Source organism: Stegodyphus dumicola, chromosome 3, assembly GCF_044657685.1.
Source record: "Stegodyphus dumicola isolate Sdum_Otavi_A_Nest chromosome 3, ASM4465768v1".
NCBI classification, from domain to species: domain Eukaryota; kingdom Metazoa; phylum Arthropoda; class Arachnida; order Araneae; family Eresidae; genus Stegodyphus; species Stegodyphus dumicola.
This window is the reverse complement of record NC_140770.1, coordinates 70,219,081-70,235,520: the sequence shown is the minus strand read 5'-3', so window position 1 is coordinate 70,235,520 and position 16,440 is coordinate 70,219,081. Positions and strand designations below refer to the sequence as shown.

Here is a 16,440-nt window from a genome sequence, read left to right as displayed (position 1 = left end):
GAGGGTTTTATTTAAAATCTTTGCTAAATTGCTTCTTTGCCTAATTTAAATATCATCAGTTTGTGATCTTCGAAGGAACATCCATTGGAACACATGCACACTTTCTTCAGCTTTACTGACTTCCTTTAAGCATTGGTAAAATGACTCTTTTGGTATCGACTTTGGTGACTCATTGGTCATCGTGTCCTTATAGAAAGCTTGAAGTGTCAAAACACTTCGATCCCCTATAAGTTGACTCCTTGATCATAGAGAACGGTTGTGGCAGGAGATGAGAAACTGGCAAATGGAGTGTTTGTGGCATGACAGAATCAGTTTCTGATCAAATACATGTAAAATCCTTAGTTCCGACGCCCCCCCCTTTTTTTTTTCGAACCGTAACTTCATTTTTAATTTCGAGAAAATGCTTTCCGCGCAACACAGACTACTTTCGCTCGGAAATGATTCAAATTCCTAATGGCTAACCGTTATACGATATTGTGATACCTAGAATATAGTCTGGAATATCTATGAGGCTGCCCCCTTTCTGTCACATTATAGATTTCCCCTGCACTTAAATCTTTAATTCAATTATTACACGCTCCACGCGAGTAATCTTCTGCTCTTTCCACAAATGTTTTGAACACAGCGCTACAAAATAATACTAGGGTAACCACCGCTGTAACAATGCTTCGACGTTTAGTAAAGTTTTATATTTTGTAAAATTAACTGGATATAACGAAATAATTTTTAATTCCCGTTCAGTTTCCTATATGTTCAGTATTATTTTACACAGCAAACTCTCAAACAAATGAAACTCGGATATAAAGAAATTGATGAGGACAACTTTTTTTCCTTTTGTATTTTTCTAGAATTTCCCTAAGTTTTAAATTATAATTTACTGACTCTTATAATGATGCATTTTTAGTTGTCATAGTAAGGAACGACACCTTGATTGTACTATTCTTTAATCTTCATTGATCTTTCTCTGTGTTCTGAACCTAATTCTTGGAAAACCAGGACACTGAACAAAATTATCTTACGAGGGCGATATTTTCGACTGCAATCCTGCGATCGTAGTCCGAAAATACATGCGTATTCAGTTTTCAACACACGTCGCAGGTGTTTCCAGGTTCCTGTGTGGTGAATCTGTGAAGAGATTTCATAATCAGGTTATAGCTACTGTGTTAATTAAAGTATAAATTACGAATAACGTGAAAAATTCAAAATCATCTTTCAAAATGCTTTGTATAAAACTCCCATGTTTCAGAACTGGTTACAAAGAAGGAAAATAGCTAAGACAAAAGCCTATTACATGCTTTGTAAATGTGAAACCCCCAACTCCAAAGAATTATTATGTTAACAATCCAAACGTGAGAAACACTTAACAACAGATATGAACAAGTTAATTAAAATTAAATCTAAAATTAACCGAGAATTAATTAAAGAAAGAAATGGATATTTAAGCAATGGAAAATTATCAACATAGTTTTGATATTTTCGTTAAAACTAATATACGCAATATAATGACCAAGAATCGAATTACGATCCGTTAATCGCTGGAACTTTGTAATGACGTCAAAAATCATGTGAGCTTATAACTATGACGTCGCAAAAAATCACAGTCAATCTCTGAAGTCACGTACAAAATGAGCAGGAATGAAATTATAGTCTGTAACTTAACAGAATACAGAGACTGACTACGTGATGAAGTGTGAGATCATGTGATCTTGCGTACCTATCATGTTAAAAAAACCATCACGTGATTTCTGATGTCACTAGGTTTTACGAACTTTCAATTCTTCTCTTGCTGCTTTCGCTCAAAACTTTCTGGTGACACTGTACATGGCACACGTGGGGAGAACCACAAAACTGCCCATGCAGTCAGCCAGTTGACCGGGATTCGAATTCCAGATCGAAATACGTGCTTTTATCAATTTTAAGGCTTGGTAGCTGATGGGCTTTTTATTAGCTTCTTTAGTATTTCCTACTCATTTCTCAATATATCCGAAGTTTAACTCAGTGAAACGAGATTACGTAGTTCTTTTGCAGTACAATCTATTCTTTAAATGCAAATGCTGGTCTGACCACAAAAACTTTAATGATGATATCCGATGCAGGAATCTTTGTTCCAAAAGTGCAGATAAATAAAGTGCAGAATTTTAAGATAAAATATTTGATTACGTTTCTAACTGCGATAAAATATACAGCTATTGAAAATGATAGATCAAAATCAAAAATGCTTTATTTCATTCATTCATTATAAATATATTTAAAATTATAAATCAATGAGGCATGTCTTTAAATAAAATAATAAATCATGTAATAAATTTCTTTTCTTTAACTCTTTTTTGATGGTATTTCAAATTTCTATTATGTTTCAATGACACAATATTTACAGAAAAGAACCTTTCGAGCTTCTGTCTAAAATTCCCTCAATTTTCACAAATTACGTTCTTTATTCGATTTTCTTTTGCCTTTTGTTTTAATAACATGAATTACATTATCCTTTCTCCTAATTAAATTTTAAAATAAATAAAAAAATCATGTGCTGAAATAAAATACGCTCTTCCACCAGTCACTTCACAAGTTTGTTTCCTTAAGAAACAGTTTCCGAAGCCAACCTTTTACAAGAATAAAAACGTTTAAAAAAGTAACTCTGTATTCTATCCTACTAGAAAATGACATCAGAAACTTCCACTGAGATGAAAGAGGGAGTTAAAAAAAAAGATACGGATTCACTTTTTCTCTCAGCAAAAATACAAAATAGGACGTAGAAAGCGAAGGTAGTAATAGAAAGAAAAAAGAGGAGATATAAAAACCTGTCAGTCCCACGCGCTGCGATATTCTGAGGAAACCCAGAAACTGCGAGCATAGCGCATAAGCTAAGATCAGGCGCGGGAGTGAATCTGGCCAGCAGAAACTCCGTCTATGTCAGCAAGTTCAGTTCACTTTTCTTTATTTAATGTTTATATTTCAGCTTTATTTTCTTTCCAGGAACTCTGTGAGAAATATATATATTATTCCCCTCCAGCTCTTGGACCCAGTCGACCGTGGCATATGTCCAACCTTTTGAATTTTCTTGAAAGTCGCAGTGTCAGGACTTTCTGGAAGTGTAAAGAGCGGAGTCTGTTCGAGATCATTTTGGTATTCGGTGGCGCAAAGAGGTCGTTGGGGTTTTCTTTTTCACTTTAGGCCTGGAACGCCCCCTCGCCACTGACCCTCTGACCGAAATTTGGGGAGGAGTGGAAGGAAACTAGCTATATTTTTTACTTTCAAGATTTCGTGCAAATATATCACGCTTGCTCCCATTCTAAGTGGTTCTTTTTTACCATTGTTTGGCTCTGAAGCTTTCCAAATCGCTTTTATTCTCTGAGTGAGCAAAAGGGTTTTTAGAAACTCAGCAAGAAATAGTCTTCATCGATATCACAGGGCTCAATACTTTACCCAAAGTATATCTTTTGCTACAGAACGCTTTTTAAAGCTTTTGGTTGACTTTGTACCCATTTATTTAAAACGTAGAAGTTTATGATATTATTTAGCTCCAGAAAGCAGTGAACGCTGATTTCTAACACGTGTGCCTTTTGCATATTTAATTTCATATGTGGGAAGTTTGAAGAATTTTTATTAATCTTGAAATTAAAGAACGAAGTTAGACCTAAAATATATTCAAAGCGTACTATTTCAATTCTACATCGGATTTTTGAAAGAAAGTTCAACGCTTATAACTTTCTATAACTCGATGCAATAGTAACACCATATCAGTGTATAGAAAAATACCCAACTGTTATGGATTTCTGCATAATAATCTGTATACGAAGTTATTTCTTGTTGAGGTATATTATGGCAGCATGAAACTTTCTAGGGGTTCCGCATAAGTTCATTAGGCATAACTCTTGTTTATCACGAGCTTTTGTTCTTTAACATAGCAGTGAATGAATCACTTTCGAGACTTTTCTGAGTAACTTGAATTACATTGTATGTTTGTTTCTTATATGATGACGTGTCATGTATTGAAGTAATATCCTATCTGTAATCAGACTATGATTTGATAAGCAGGATTTCATCAAAATATTTATATCGATCAGGTGATACATTGCCATAATTCCATCTCTTTGCTTTTGTTACTCTAACTTTTTATCTATGTAACATAAATCTTTCCTGTCTCAGCTGAAATTCAAGTTGATTAAACATCAACGCGGCGAAGTAAAATATATCTGAAGTGTGTAGGTCTTCTGAAAATTTCCATTTGTCCTACAATACATATTTATGTGACCTTATTAAAGAAAACCTAATACATAAATAGAATACTATTGCAGAAAATAAAAGCAGTTCAGTTATGAGATTTCTCGAATGAATGTCTGAATAAAGTATAATTCCAATTTTTTTGTGGTTTCCTGAAACTTTATTATACTTCTGCACTTATTTATGGGTTTTATTATGAATCAACATGTAAACTCGTCGAAGCAAGAAAGGTATAAAATGTGCAGTGTCCTCGTCGGTATTCTAACTTCTGAAACATTTTACAACATGAAAGCATACAGTAAGGAGGGAGCAAATAGCTTGCGAACAATTTTCACTAAATGCATTTCATACTTTCATACAGTTTGTTTTTCTTTTTTTCAAATTTAATAGACGTTATCTTGTACATTTCGCGTTGTACTCAAAGGATGACGTTTAGTGTCACCTAGGAAATATATCTGTATAGTTATCACCTATAGATTTATGTGTATTTACATTTTGTTTTAAAGACCCGTTAACTTTTAAAACTAGTCTATATAACCCTTAGTCTTTCCTAATTTTCAGACCACTAATTCTGGAAAAATACATTATGTGAGAACAATCCGTTTTAAGATAAATTTTTCCAAAATTAAAGGTAGGTGGATACAGTTTAATATCAGTACTTTTCTGTACAGAAGTTCCATCAAATTAGTTGAAATCTAATAATTTCTTTTCCAACTAAACTATAATAAAAGCAATATTTTATCAAAAGCATCGTTTTTTAAATAATTCTTTATTATCATATGTGTATACCTCAGAGCAAATAATAATAATTTTATCCGTTTTCTTACTAAAATATAAATTTTTCCTTTTAAAAAAGATCTCTTCAACATATTTATCATAAAAAAGTATACAACTCCTGCATAAAAGTCATGTACACTTATTTGACTTTTCTATAGAAGAAAAAGTTTACTAATTTGTTTCCCTATTTACAATCGAAGTAAAATATTTTTTAAAACATTTTTTGAAACGTTCTGAATAAGAAACAAGTTTAATAAAAGAAATGATGTCTTTTTCTTCAACTTACATTTTAAAATCTTAAAACATAGTTCTTAAAAAGTAATGGACTTTCCGAAACAAATTATGCAAGGCAAGCGTTAGTTGAATGCAACACTTATTGTTCTTTAAAGCTAAAAAAAAGAATGCAAACGCTTTGTGTCCTTCTTCATTAAAGTGAACAACTCATCTCATTTGAGCGCACCCAGAGAGAGACCAAAACCACAGCCTTCTTCTTTCATGCAAAATCTTATTTATTTATTTATTGCAAATGACTGAAAAGAAAAGAGGAACATCGTAAAAACAGAAAGGAATCTTTCCAATTATGTTTCAACGTGAAGTTCTGCCAAGCAATTCATTCAAATTTCACGCTGTGACGAAATCATCAAAAGCGAATGCTCTGATGAAGCATCTTAAAATGCAGAAGGATAGCTGGGTGGAGTAGAGAAGGGAGAATAAAGAATTCCTTTGTTCCTTCCTCTAGTTCTTATTATTATTACTATTTCCTTTTTGTTGTCTCTGTTGTCTGGCTGCGCTGCTTAGTGAACGTTCTAATCCTTCACGGAAGAGACTGGAGAATGTTTTTGATATCTCGACTGTATTCAGCCGCCAATCAGTGGAGAGTTGCGCCTGTCATTTCGTCTCCCCGGCAAAAACACTCAGCCATGTAAGGAAGGTGGATAAAAAGGGGGCGAGCTAGTCTAAGGGGTTGTATGCAAAGTGTTAAGGATGATTATCATCTTGAACACCACAAGTTTTAAAATCATAAATTATTCGTGAAAAGTTTAAAATTATAATATAGTAAATCATTAAGAGATAAAAGGTATTTATAATAATCTGGATAAGTCATAAAATTAAAAAAGTGAGGAATTAATTAAATAAAATACAATATATTGCACATTTGTGAATAGTATATGTATCCCTGTTTAACATTCTTTATTAATGCACCTTTTCATTTATTATTAATGAAATTAATTAATTAAAGATATTGCACAGATTAAAGAACTCCGTCACAAAATTATGCTATTTTTTACTATTAAAGAAGATTTGACATTTATTGACTAAGATATTCCAGCACTCAATTGTTTTAGATTTTCATTTGCTTTTTCATGCATATATTCATGATTATATAATTAACATATTTTTACTATGTCCTTAGGCTAAATCAATACTAAAATATCTGTAAAGAAAATCCGATGGTTTATTAATATAAATCTGCAAAATAAGTTTAAAAAATTAAAAGAAACAGAAAGGCAAAAGAAATTACAAATACAAAATAACATTAAGACAGTATTGTTATATGATATATGCACCGTTCCTCTTTATCAAAGAGAATCATTGCATCGCCTCTCGAAAGACTTGAAAATGTGGTCCTGTATAATTTCTGCAGGTGCAGAGGCAGGTGAGTCTGCAGCTGGGCGTAAATAGAAAAATAATCAATATTCAAAAGAGAGAAATATCGCAGCAGATCACATCTTAATTTAATGGTGGTGTTTTTCCAGTAAACATATAACACATTATATACGTTTTCATATATACTGTATATAATAATACATGAAACGTATGTAATGTGTTATATAAATAATATATATATGAAAACGTATATAATGTGTTACATTATATACATATACGTTGTATATATATTAAAACGTATATAATGTGTTATATACAGTATGACATATTATATACGTTTTCATGGTATTCCTCGATGTCTCTGGTAGTCATCAGCCAACAAACGTATTGTGTTATCTCTATGACTTAATAAATGCAGTCTGACTTATTATCTCTATGACTTCAGTATATGTTTTTAAATACAAAATGCATAGCCATTGGACAATGGGTGACTAGCACTCTCAGTTATCCAGTTTTCAGTTTTTTCAACATATTGCCGCATTTGTATATGGTACAGAATACATGTAGCAACAAATTTATTCCTTAAAAACATTGATGATGGCTATAGCTTTTACGAGCAAGTTACAGATGTTTCCTGCTTGGACATCAAGAATTCTGAGGCCTTCTTTGAAAGGACACCACTGGGTGAGTAGCTGTGCCGCTATGTAGACTTTCAGCTTTATTGCCTCTTCCGTGTAACCATGTTTATTTGAAATTTTATAACATTACAATAAAAAATTTGATTTTGATGTATATATATACTTGACATACACTGACAGAATTTCATATAAATATTCATATATTAACAGAAATTTTGATGATACGTAGTACATAGGATATATAATGCATAATGTAGAATACAAATGAAGAGTTAAATACAAGATTTTGGTTAGATAAAAAATAAATATAGGATTTTGATGATATTCTGAAATGTGATAATAGTTTACATTGTGTTACATGTTTTTTACAGTTGATAAATAGTTCATAATTCATGAATAGTTCACTATTCATATAAGTTCACAGTTCGTAAGTCTGTTAAAGTTTATTTATACCTTCTTTGACAGAAACGTCACATATTAATTTCATAAAAAATTTGAAAACCATATTTCCTTAATGATTCCATTAAGACAGTGATACCTAGAGGTACCGCTTTCTTAATGGCACAACGTTATGGGGATGACTGTGGAGTACTACAGTAAACCAGATACTGATCTAAGTAGTCTAGGCATTTTACTGGCACCAGATCTTGCTACGTTTGAATTTAGTTGATCTCTTGGGAGAATCTGACGTTGAAGCATTTCAGGTCTAATGAATGTATTGAAACATTGTCGTTTTTCAAATTCACTGATTTCGTAAAAACTAAGCACAGATGCATGTATATCGAACACATATGATCGAACACATTATAGGTATCTTAATAAACTTGCACATAGAAAACTTAAGTGATTAGCCATTGCAATTAAAAAATAATTATGTGGTATTAGAATAAGCGCGAAAGCCATACGAAACTTTCTGTGCCCATATAACTAAATATTTTTTATTTATTTCTACTTTCTTTTCTGTCAGAAGCTTTCTTGAACACGTTATTCATTGTGGAAGGAGAATCTTCTGAAACGCTTTAAAATTTTACATTTATGTTATTTTTTCATACTTTTACGTACAATATTACATTATCTATAAATTCACGGATGAATATATTTAGTGCACTGATATATTTATAGCACTTTTTCAAGCTATATGTAGTAACAGTTATTTTCTGAAAAAGTTTCAGTGGCTTAATATATACATTCTTATTCAGCATTCATTTTAAATATTAAAAACTTCAGATGCAATTCTGGGTACTAGACTTGATCATAGAAATTTATTTTATCTCGATAAACTTTCTTCTAACAGTAACTAGCTCACGGCTTGCTAGTACAATCACATTTTCTTAGTATATATATTTAACAATTTTCCGCCACCTTACTATTTTAATTTTAAGGCTGACATATTGTTATTTGAAGCTCTATGTCTATTCAAATAAAGTACGCCTAATTGTTGTGGAAGAAAATGGATGATGCAGATTACAAAAGAGAAGCGTGGTAAGTTCCGGAGGCAGTGTAGTAGCTTTTATCACGAATAAAAGAATGATTAATGAATAAGTAAATAAAGAAAAAGGAAGGAAATTCGTAAAATAAAGCGACGCAAAGAATGCATGAAAAATGGCATGCCTAAAGTAGGGGAAATGTCAACAGGCTAAAACCATGAAAGTATTTAAAATTTTTCTTCCCATGACACGTTTAAAATTTATCCTTTACTTTCATCATTATTGATTCAATTTACTTAAAAGTTCAGTCATATTATAAATTAAATTAATTAATTTGAAATCTAATGGAATGTATTTTATATAATCTGTTTTATAGATTAGTGATTACCTCGGGTGACGTTTTAAATATTTGAAAAGATTTTTAAAGGCATTTGTTTATTTAACACTGTTATACGTTTTCACGAAATAAAATAATCACGCTTTAAAGAACAATATTTTCTGCCAAAGATTTGAGATCCTAAGTCATTTTCTGAATAATTTAAGTCACTTCATTAATACTAATATGTATTTATAGTTCCTTATCGATGAAAATAAAGTTTTGACTATTTTTTAGAAAATCTCTAGATATTTTAAAACATTTCCTTAAGTTCCGTATTTTTTGGGGGAAGGGCTTAGTATGTAACAACCTAGAATCGATTTTGTTTCAAGACCAATACGAAGGCGACTGCTGCTTGTTAATAACCGTATTCAAAGATAACCCCGTGATTTAATCGTGTGAAAAATTTAACTTAAAGGACATTATCAAAATATTATTTTTTACGTTTAAAAACTGAATTATTTTATAATGCATGATTTTTAACAGTTAAGTTATTCATCGTATTATAGTAAAAAAGATCCATAAAGGACTAATAGAATACTTTCCAGCTGTATTTCAAACATTCTTAACCGTTTTTATAAATTAATGATAAAATATGACTTTTCTTTCCTCCTTTTCTGAATTTCTCACAAAGAAATTAGATGAAACTTAGAGAATAACATAGTAAAATTATATGCCTATCCTATATATTTATCAACATATAGAAGCATCATATATATTTATTACATTAGAGATCCTAGATTTATAAGGAAAAAAACCGAAGCAGTAATGTTTCCTTCTGTGAAACTAATTTGAATATTTATACAGTTCCTCTTTTTTCTCATCAGAATAATCTAAAAATATGGGAGTGGGTGTTTAATGTTTAATCTTAATATTTAACACACTCCCCCTTTATTTAAAATTTCCACTGAACTAAATTGATATGTTAATTTAATGTAATGTATATCTTTTTATATATATTAGAATATTTTACATATGCCAAAAAGGGGAGAATAATATACTGTATTTTATTAGAAATTTTTCGAAAAAACAATGTTTGGTAAGATTTGACTTTTATATAACTAGATTTCTGTTTATGGTATTCAAAGCGCAGACGGAATGTACTACGATTACTAAGTGAACCTTAGAAGAATTAATTAACGTATAATTTTGTTTGCAAAACATTCACTTAAACAGCTAACTTATCATATGCAGAACTTTCAATGTCTTCCAAAATACATATTTATAAGTACATTCGCACATACGTTTAGCTACTATTTTTGAACTGACTTTTATTCGCGGAAACGTAGTAACTTTCTCCAGGCTAGTTATTTTCCCAAAATTAATATTTAATGAGCTAAAATGCATTGATAAATAAAATCATTTTGATGAAGAAGTTCCAATATTTGTTCCAGAATGCGTAACTCCATACGAAGAGATGCAGAACCCATTAAAAATTGAAACATAAATTATTCTGAAGCATTTGCAAATTAAAATGCCTGAATACGGGGCCGAGCGTAATAACAGCTTTGAGAGGGAGTAGCCAAAAAGGCAGACACGCGCAAATCAGAACCACTGATTCTCTCTAACTCGCAAGTGGAACTTCACGGTTAAATACCGCTCTTCCTCATTATGTATTCAGAGTGATTCTAAAACTACGTTCTGACCGGAAGTAGTAAGTTAAGAATTTGACAGGAAAGGAACTTTAACTTAAAATTTAACTGTTAATAAAATTAACATAATCCTTACAAGGGCATTAAAAATGTTTTTTAGCTATCAGGCATGAAGTGCATAAAATTATTGTAATAGCAAGTAAATTTGATATTTTAAATTTATTATTAGTTTTATTGTAGATTTGATAATTCGAAAATAATTGTTGAAATTCATTTCAATTGGTAGCATTTTTCGATGGAACATTTTTCGATTTTTCGATGTTTATTTTCTTTAGCTTAAAATCCTCTTTTCTTTAATAGCTCCTATCCTTCAGGAAAAATTTTGACGCAGCTCGACCGTGTGATAAGAAATAAACTTCTTTATTTTTTACAATTCCCTTCCTGAATTTTTTTATCTGAACCAAATAAGCGGAAGACTTTATACTACTCTTGTATGCAATGCATTCCATATTCATTAAGTACGAAATATTAAAGCACAGATTGCTTAAGCATTGAAACTAACAATGACGATCAAGATAACTATGCTAAAGGAAACCAAATATATTTGCTAAGACTTAACATAGCTTCGTTGAAGATGGAATCTCATTTTAAAAAGACTACAGAGCAAATCCAAAATGTTTCTGTTTAGTTTAAGGTTATAAGTAAAAGTTTATATGTCTCAAAAATCTGAAAATTTATATCCAAGCTTCTCTGAAATAATAAAATTTACAAGATTATTATCATACTAGTCTCTTACAGTTTCAGCTCTTTGTTGAATCTTTTACAAAACGAAGAACAATTTTGTACAGCAGGTAGTTGCCTTAAAATAACTTTACAACATAAAAGCTACGCTGTTACTAAATTTTTACCATGCTATGAATAATGAAGGTATTTTCATGCTTTAAGCTTTTTCATTTTATGCTCAGTCAATAAAAAAACTTAACGTGCAAGCACATTAAATTCATTTGCTAATCAAAACGGATTAAAATTTAATTTCAAGAAGTTAAAATTAAAATCTGAAAAATGTATCCGTTTTTTTAAATTTTTGCGTATTAATTGAATTTTGACATATTTCACACAGTCTGTGGTTTTTAAAGCCTTACACACAATTTTTGCTATTTTTTTTGGCTAATTTTCAAATTCATATGCTAAATTGCTTGCTGTTATAGTATGCCACAAAAATTTCTGAGAACAATGAATGGTATGCTTGAAGGCAAAGATTTTCAGAGCTTATGTCTAAATGTTTAGTTCTTTTTTCAACAAAGAAAAGAGTAATCTTGTAAAGTAGACAGTCACCTTAAAAATTATACCATAGTCACAATTTACTTGAGTTTCCACCTTGTAAATTTTCAGTCATTTCATCTATGATTTAAATTCTTCTTAGTTGAAAATAACAAACTACATATGCAAAAGATTAGCAAATTTTAATGCTAACAGTAATAGGAAAAATATTGCCGAATTAAAAAACTGCAGCAGAAATAGGAGAATACTTGTTAAATCAAAGCTCAGTGTTTCTGCTAATATCCAGGTAGTAAGATTCTGAATCCTAAAGTGTATATTACATTTAAGTTATTCATCGTAATATACTAATAATCGAATAATTTTAACCAGTTAACTGTGATTGACGAGTATATTCGTCATGGAGAAGCGGCACGATTTTGTGTGTTGACGAGTATACTCGTCATGCGTATAAAGCAGTGTAAGCAACGTAATAGAAACAGAGAAAAGAAAAATAATAACAAAGAAACCGGAGCTAGTGATTGATAATTAAAAAAATGCATGGAGTGGATATGAGCGATGGAATTATCATAGCATACTCCACAGCAAGGAAACGACTAAAGAGGTATTACAAAAAGATATTTCTCCATTTCTTAGATATTATGTGTTTGAATGCATCATATTATATAAAAAAAATATTGGAACATTATCGCGTATCAACTTTTTGTTCAAATTTATTGAAGACACTTTTGCTACGTATCCAATTGAAAGAAATAAATCGACACAAACTCGGCCATTTAGACCTAATATAAGCCAATTAGGTGAGAATCATGTTCCGGATTATATACCCGGAACATCGAAAAAAAATCCTACGCGAAGGTACTAGCATTGCTACAAACGTAAGATCAGTAAGGAATCGCGGTACTGGTGTTCGATTTGCGAAGTCCCATTGTGTATAGTACCCTGTTTCGCTGAATATCATTTCACAACAGGAATTTAAATTCTTACTTTTGTATGTGTAATATTTAATTTAATTTATTGCGTTTTTAGTTTAATATATATGTAATATATGCTTATGTTAACCAAAGAAGTAAATATTAGTAATAAAATTTTCAATTTTATAAATAAACCCATCTTTTTCATACAATATCTTACCAGACAGACAGGTGACAGGTGAGAGCAGGTCCGGACACCCGGACGGCTTACATAGACTAGTCGGGTATCGTCCGGATCCCGCAACTATCTGAAGCTACACTCCGAAACAATGCAAGGGCAAAGTACATGGCCATACAAGGGCAAAATATAGATTTTTCTGCGTGCGAAATTAAACATTTCCTGACTACATTGCATGCTAACACATTGCTACATATACTTGCTACAATATACATTTCATAATATGCATTGCGTTGATCATTTCACTGTACTTAAGGCACATTTACAACCCAATGCTACACTTAATACATTATATATTCTTTGCAACATATTACGCTGAACATTATTCTTAACAATTCAACATAGATTCTGGACAATGTAATTGTTTAAAACTGACATAACTGGATTATATAGTACATAACTTCGTTATATAAGACAGATTTAAATAAATAACTTGATACAACAAATAAATAAAATAAGAGCTCTTAAATAAAGAGCAAAATAGCACATTGCAAACAATTTACACATTTGCACATAGAAATCCTCTTTGTTTACTTTGTGCTGTACTTATAATATACAAAATACAGATCTAAGAACACAGTACAGCCCATATTACTTTTGATTAAATAACATGTTAAAAGTTAACTGTGGCATAAATTTTGCTGTATTCTTAAAACATACCAAAAATAACTTTGCAATTAGACATTCTACTGGTTACATTGCACCTTAACATACTGCTATATATAAAAACACTCAATGCACTAAAATTTTTATAATAAATATTACATTGAACACTGCACTATATTTAGGACACCTTACAAAAGTCATTTCTACACTTAATGCACTGTGTGTAGTGGCTACATATTACATTGAACATTACTCTTGATTAAATAATATAGGCAGTGGTAGTAACTCTTTGTTATATACAACATAATTCTTAATACAAAAAGCTTATAAAAACACTGTTAGAAATACACATTGAGGGAAAAAATTACAGATTAAATTACCAGATAGACAGAAAGAAGTACAGGGGGAACCAAAACATCGCCATGGGCCTGCTCTTATAGAAAACATGTTCACTTCTGAAATCCTACTTCCAGAGGCATAAAGTATTTTCTTTCTTTAGAATCATTATCTAGAATTTCGAATCGTTCTCTTATACGCACATTTTGTTATATATTCATAATATTATGTACTTAAATGGGATTCTATAATATTTTCTGTAGGATTATATTTCATTAAAATCATAAAGCCTTTATAAAACAACCCGTTTGCGCAATATTTTTATAAGATTTTCCTCACGAATAATTAATGAAAAAATATTGCTTGAATTCATGGGAATAACAATATATATGTAAAAATTCTAGAAAATAACACTTTCTCTAAATATTAATGAGAATATGTGTTAATGTAATTATTCTATGAAAATAAAATTTCTGTTGCTTTATCCATACCTCGACGCTTCCTTTAATGCACCTGCACGGCATACACGTTCCACAATTAAGATCTGATCGGGAGGCTTAGTTCTTTATAAAAGGAAGTAGTTTAACACGCTAGAAACGCATAAAGACGATTTTCTTTGGAACAAAGCCAAATGATCTCTGCTTTAAAAATATTTTAGAAGAGAACTGCATTCGTTTAAACCCATTAGAGATTGCATACATTGCTGCACTATTTTTAACTATAAGAATCTTCTCTAAAGAGCTCTTTTTAAAGGACTATAAAAGCTGTATTCCTAAACTAATTATGCAGTATTAGTATTTAATTTAATTTGAGCTGAATATACCCTATTCAGTATAATTAGAGGATGATGCATTACAGTATATAATTTCAGATTAAGTCCAGTAACTTAAGAAATAATTTTGATAAGAGACTCTAATTAATTCATTATCACCGTAAGAAGCTTCACTGAATTTATTAGTTTGTTTCTGTGATGCATTTGTCTGGGTAATCGTAACTGATTAAAACTGCCTTTTAATTCTCAGTGATTTATCAATATTATACGGTTAAAGAAATATACTTCTGTTTAGCATGATCTGAAAGAATTGAAGTCTGGTTAAACTCAAATTGATGTCGCAAACGCGTTCTGCTTTCGCATTATGTCGGGATAAACTCTAGAAATGATAACAAAAATTCTAACTTCAGTGCCCGTAAGACCATAGACGTAATCTATCGCAAACGGGAACCATCATTTATCACGAATTCTCTTCAAATTCATTGTCAGAATGCGAAAGTACTGCAGTGGAAAGTACGATTCGAAGGCAGTAAATGTAAACATGTTGAGTTTTATGAAACTGATAAGAATTTCTGATCACATGCATTTCTCGTTTTCAAGAAATAATGCTCAGAAATATTGGTAAGGAAGGACAAGAGTTGGAATAAAAGAAAACATATGTACTCATGGTCAAATATTTAATCTATGCGTAATCAGAAATGCTTCATTGAGAGTAATACGGGACTGTAGTAGGAAATTCTTTTACTGGTATGGAAAATAAAAGTTCAATTGATAGAAGTTTGCTTACAATACGAGATTATGGGAGACATGGTCTAGCTAGCATTTGACTATCATAAAACCTGACTAAATGAGCTTGAAGCATAGCAGAAACATTAACTGTTGCCTTCGAATTATCGCAGTGAATTTCCAACTAGCTGAAAAACGCCGTTCAATTGGAATAAACTTATTGAACGAACGGCAGTAAGATGTGCTATGAAAATAGTTCGCAGGAATCATATATTTTATCAAAGGAATATTTTTTTGGCTACTTCACTTTTATCAGCATAATGAATCATTAACCTGCTTCTCAGTCTGATAAAATTTAAAGTAAATACCTGCATTTTGTGACTTATATATATCTTTTCTAGTAATTAATATCTATGTCCCCTTAAATTAGTTACCGTAAACAAAACTCCTCACAAAAAAAAATCGCCGAAGCTTTCAAAAGAAATCCTCCTTGTTATTGTAAATGAATCAACAATCTCGCAAATCAAACTTGAAGCAATAACAATCTTTCAACACTTTTCCTCTAAACCATCTTTATTCAATGCAGTTGTCTTTAGTTACATTCCGGGTATTTCTCATTACACACATCTGAAATTCTGAAGTTCTGTTTCTATTGCACGGAATGCCTTCCGTCTCTCATTTGCTTGAAGTTTTTTTACCCGTTCGACACCAGATATGTCAGGTCTTTAAAACGTTTAAGAAGAATGATTTTTTTCTTACCTTATATCATACCTCTTTCAGCAGATTAATTTCCGGTTGTATTATTCCAAACATAAAATATTTGTGTGGTATTGCATTCATTTTTAAAGGTGTATAGGTACAAATCAACAACAATGAAGGCTTCAACATTTTAACACTCTTCGACGGAAATCAGAAATTTACCTTGCATCGG

General features: G+C 31.0%; 1 protein-coding gene across 1 annotated transcript in view; it reads right to left on the bottom strand.

The window, feature by feature from the left end:
* LOC146998025 (uncharacterized) overlaps positions 1 to 14,586 on the bottom strand; it is a 305,224-nt gene extending 290,638 nt beyond the window's left edge. Inside the window, exon 1 of the mRNA XM_085812349.1 lies at positions 14,503 to 14,586. Coding sequence (XP_085668475.1) covers positions 14,503 to 14,535 — 33 coding nt within the window. The 5' untranslated portion in view covers positions 14,536 to 14,586. The remainder of the gene's footprint in view (positions 1 to 14,502) is intronic.
* Positions 14,587 to 16,440: the final 1,854 nt, after the last annotated feature.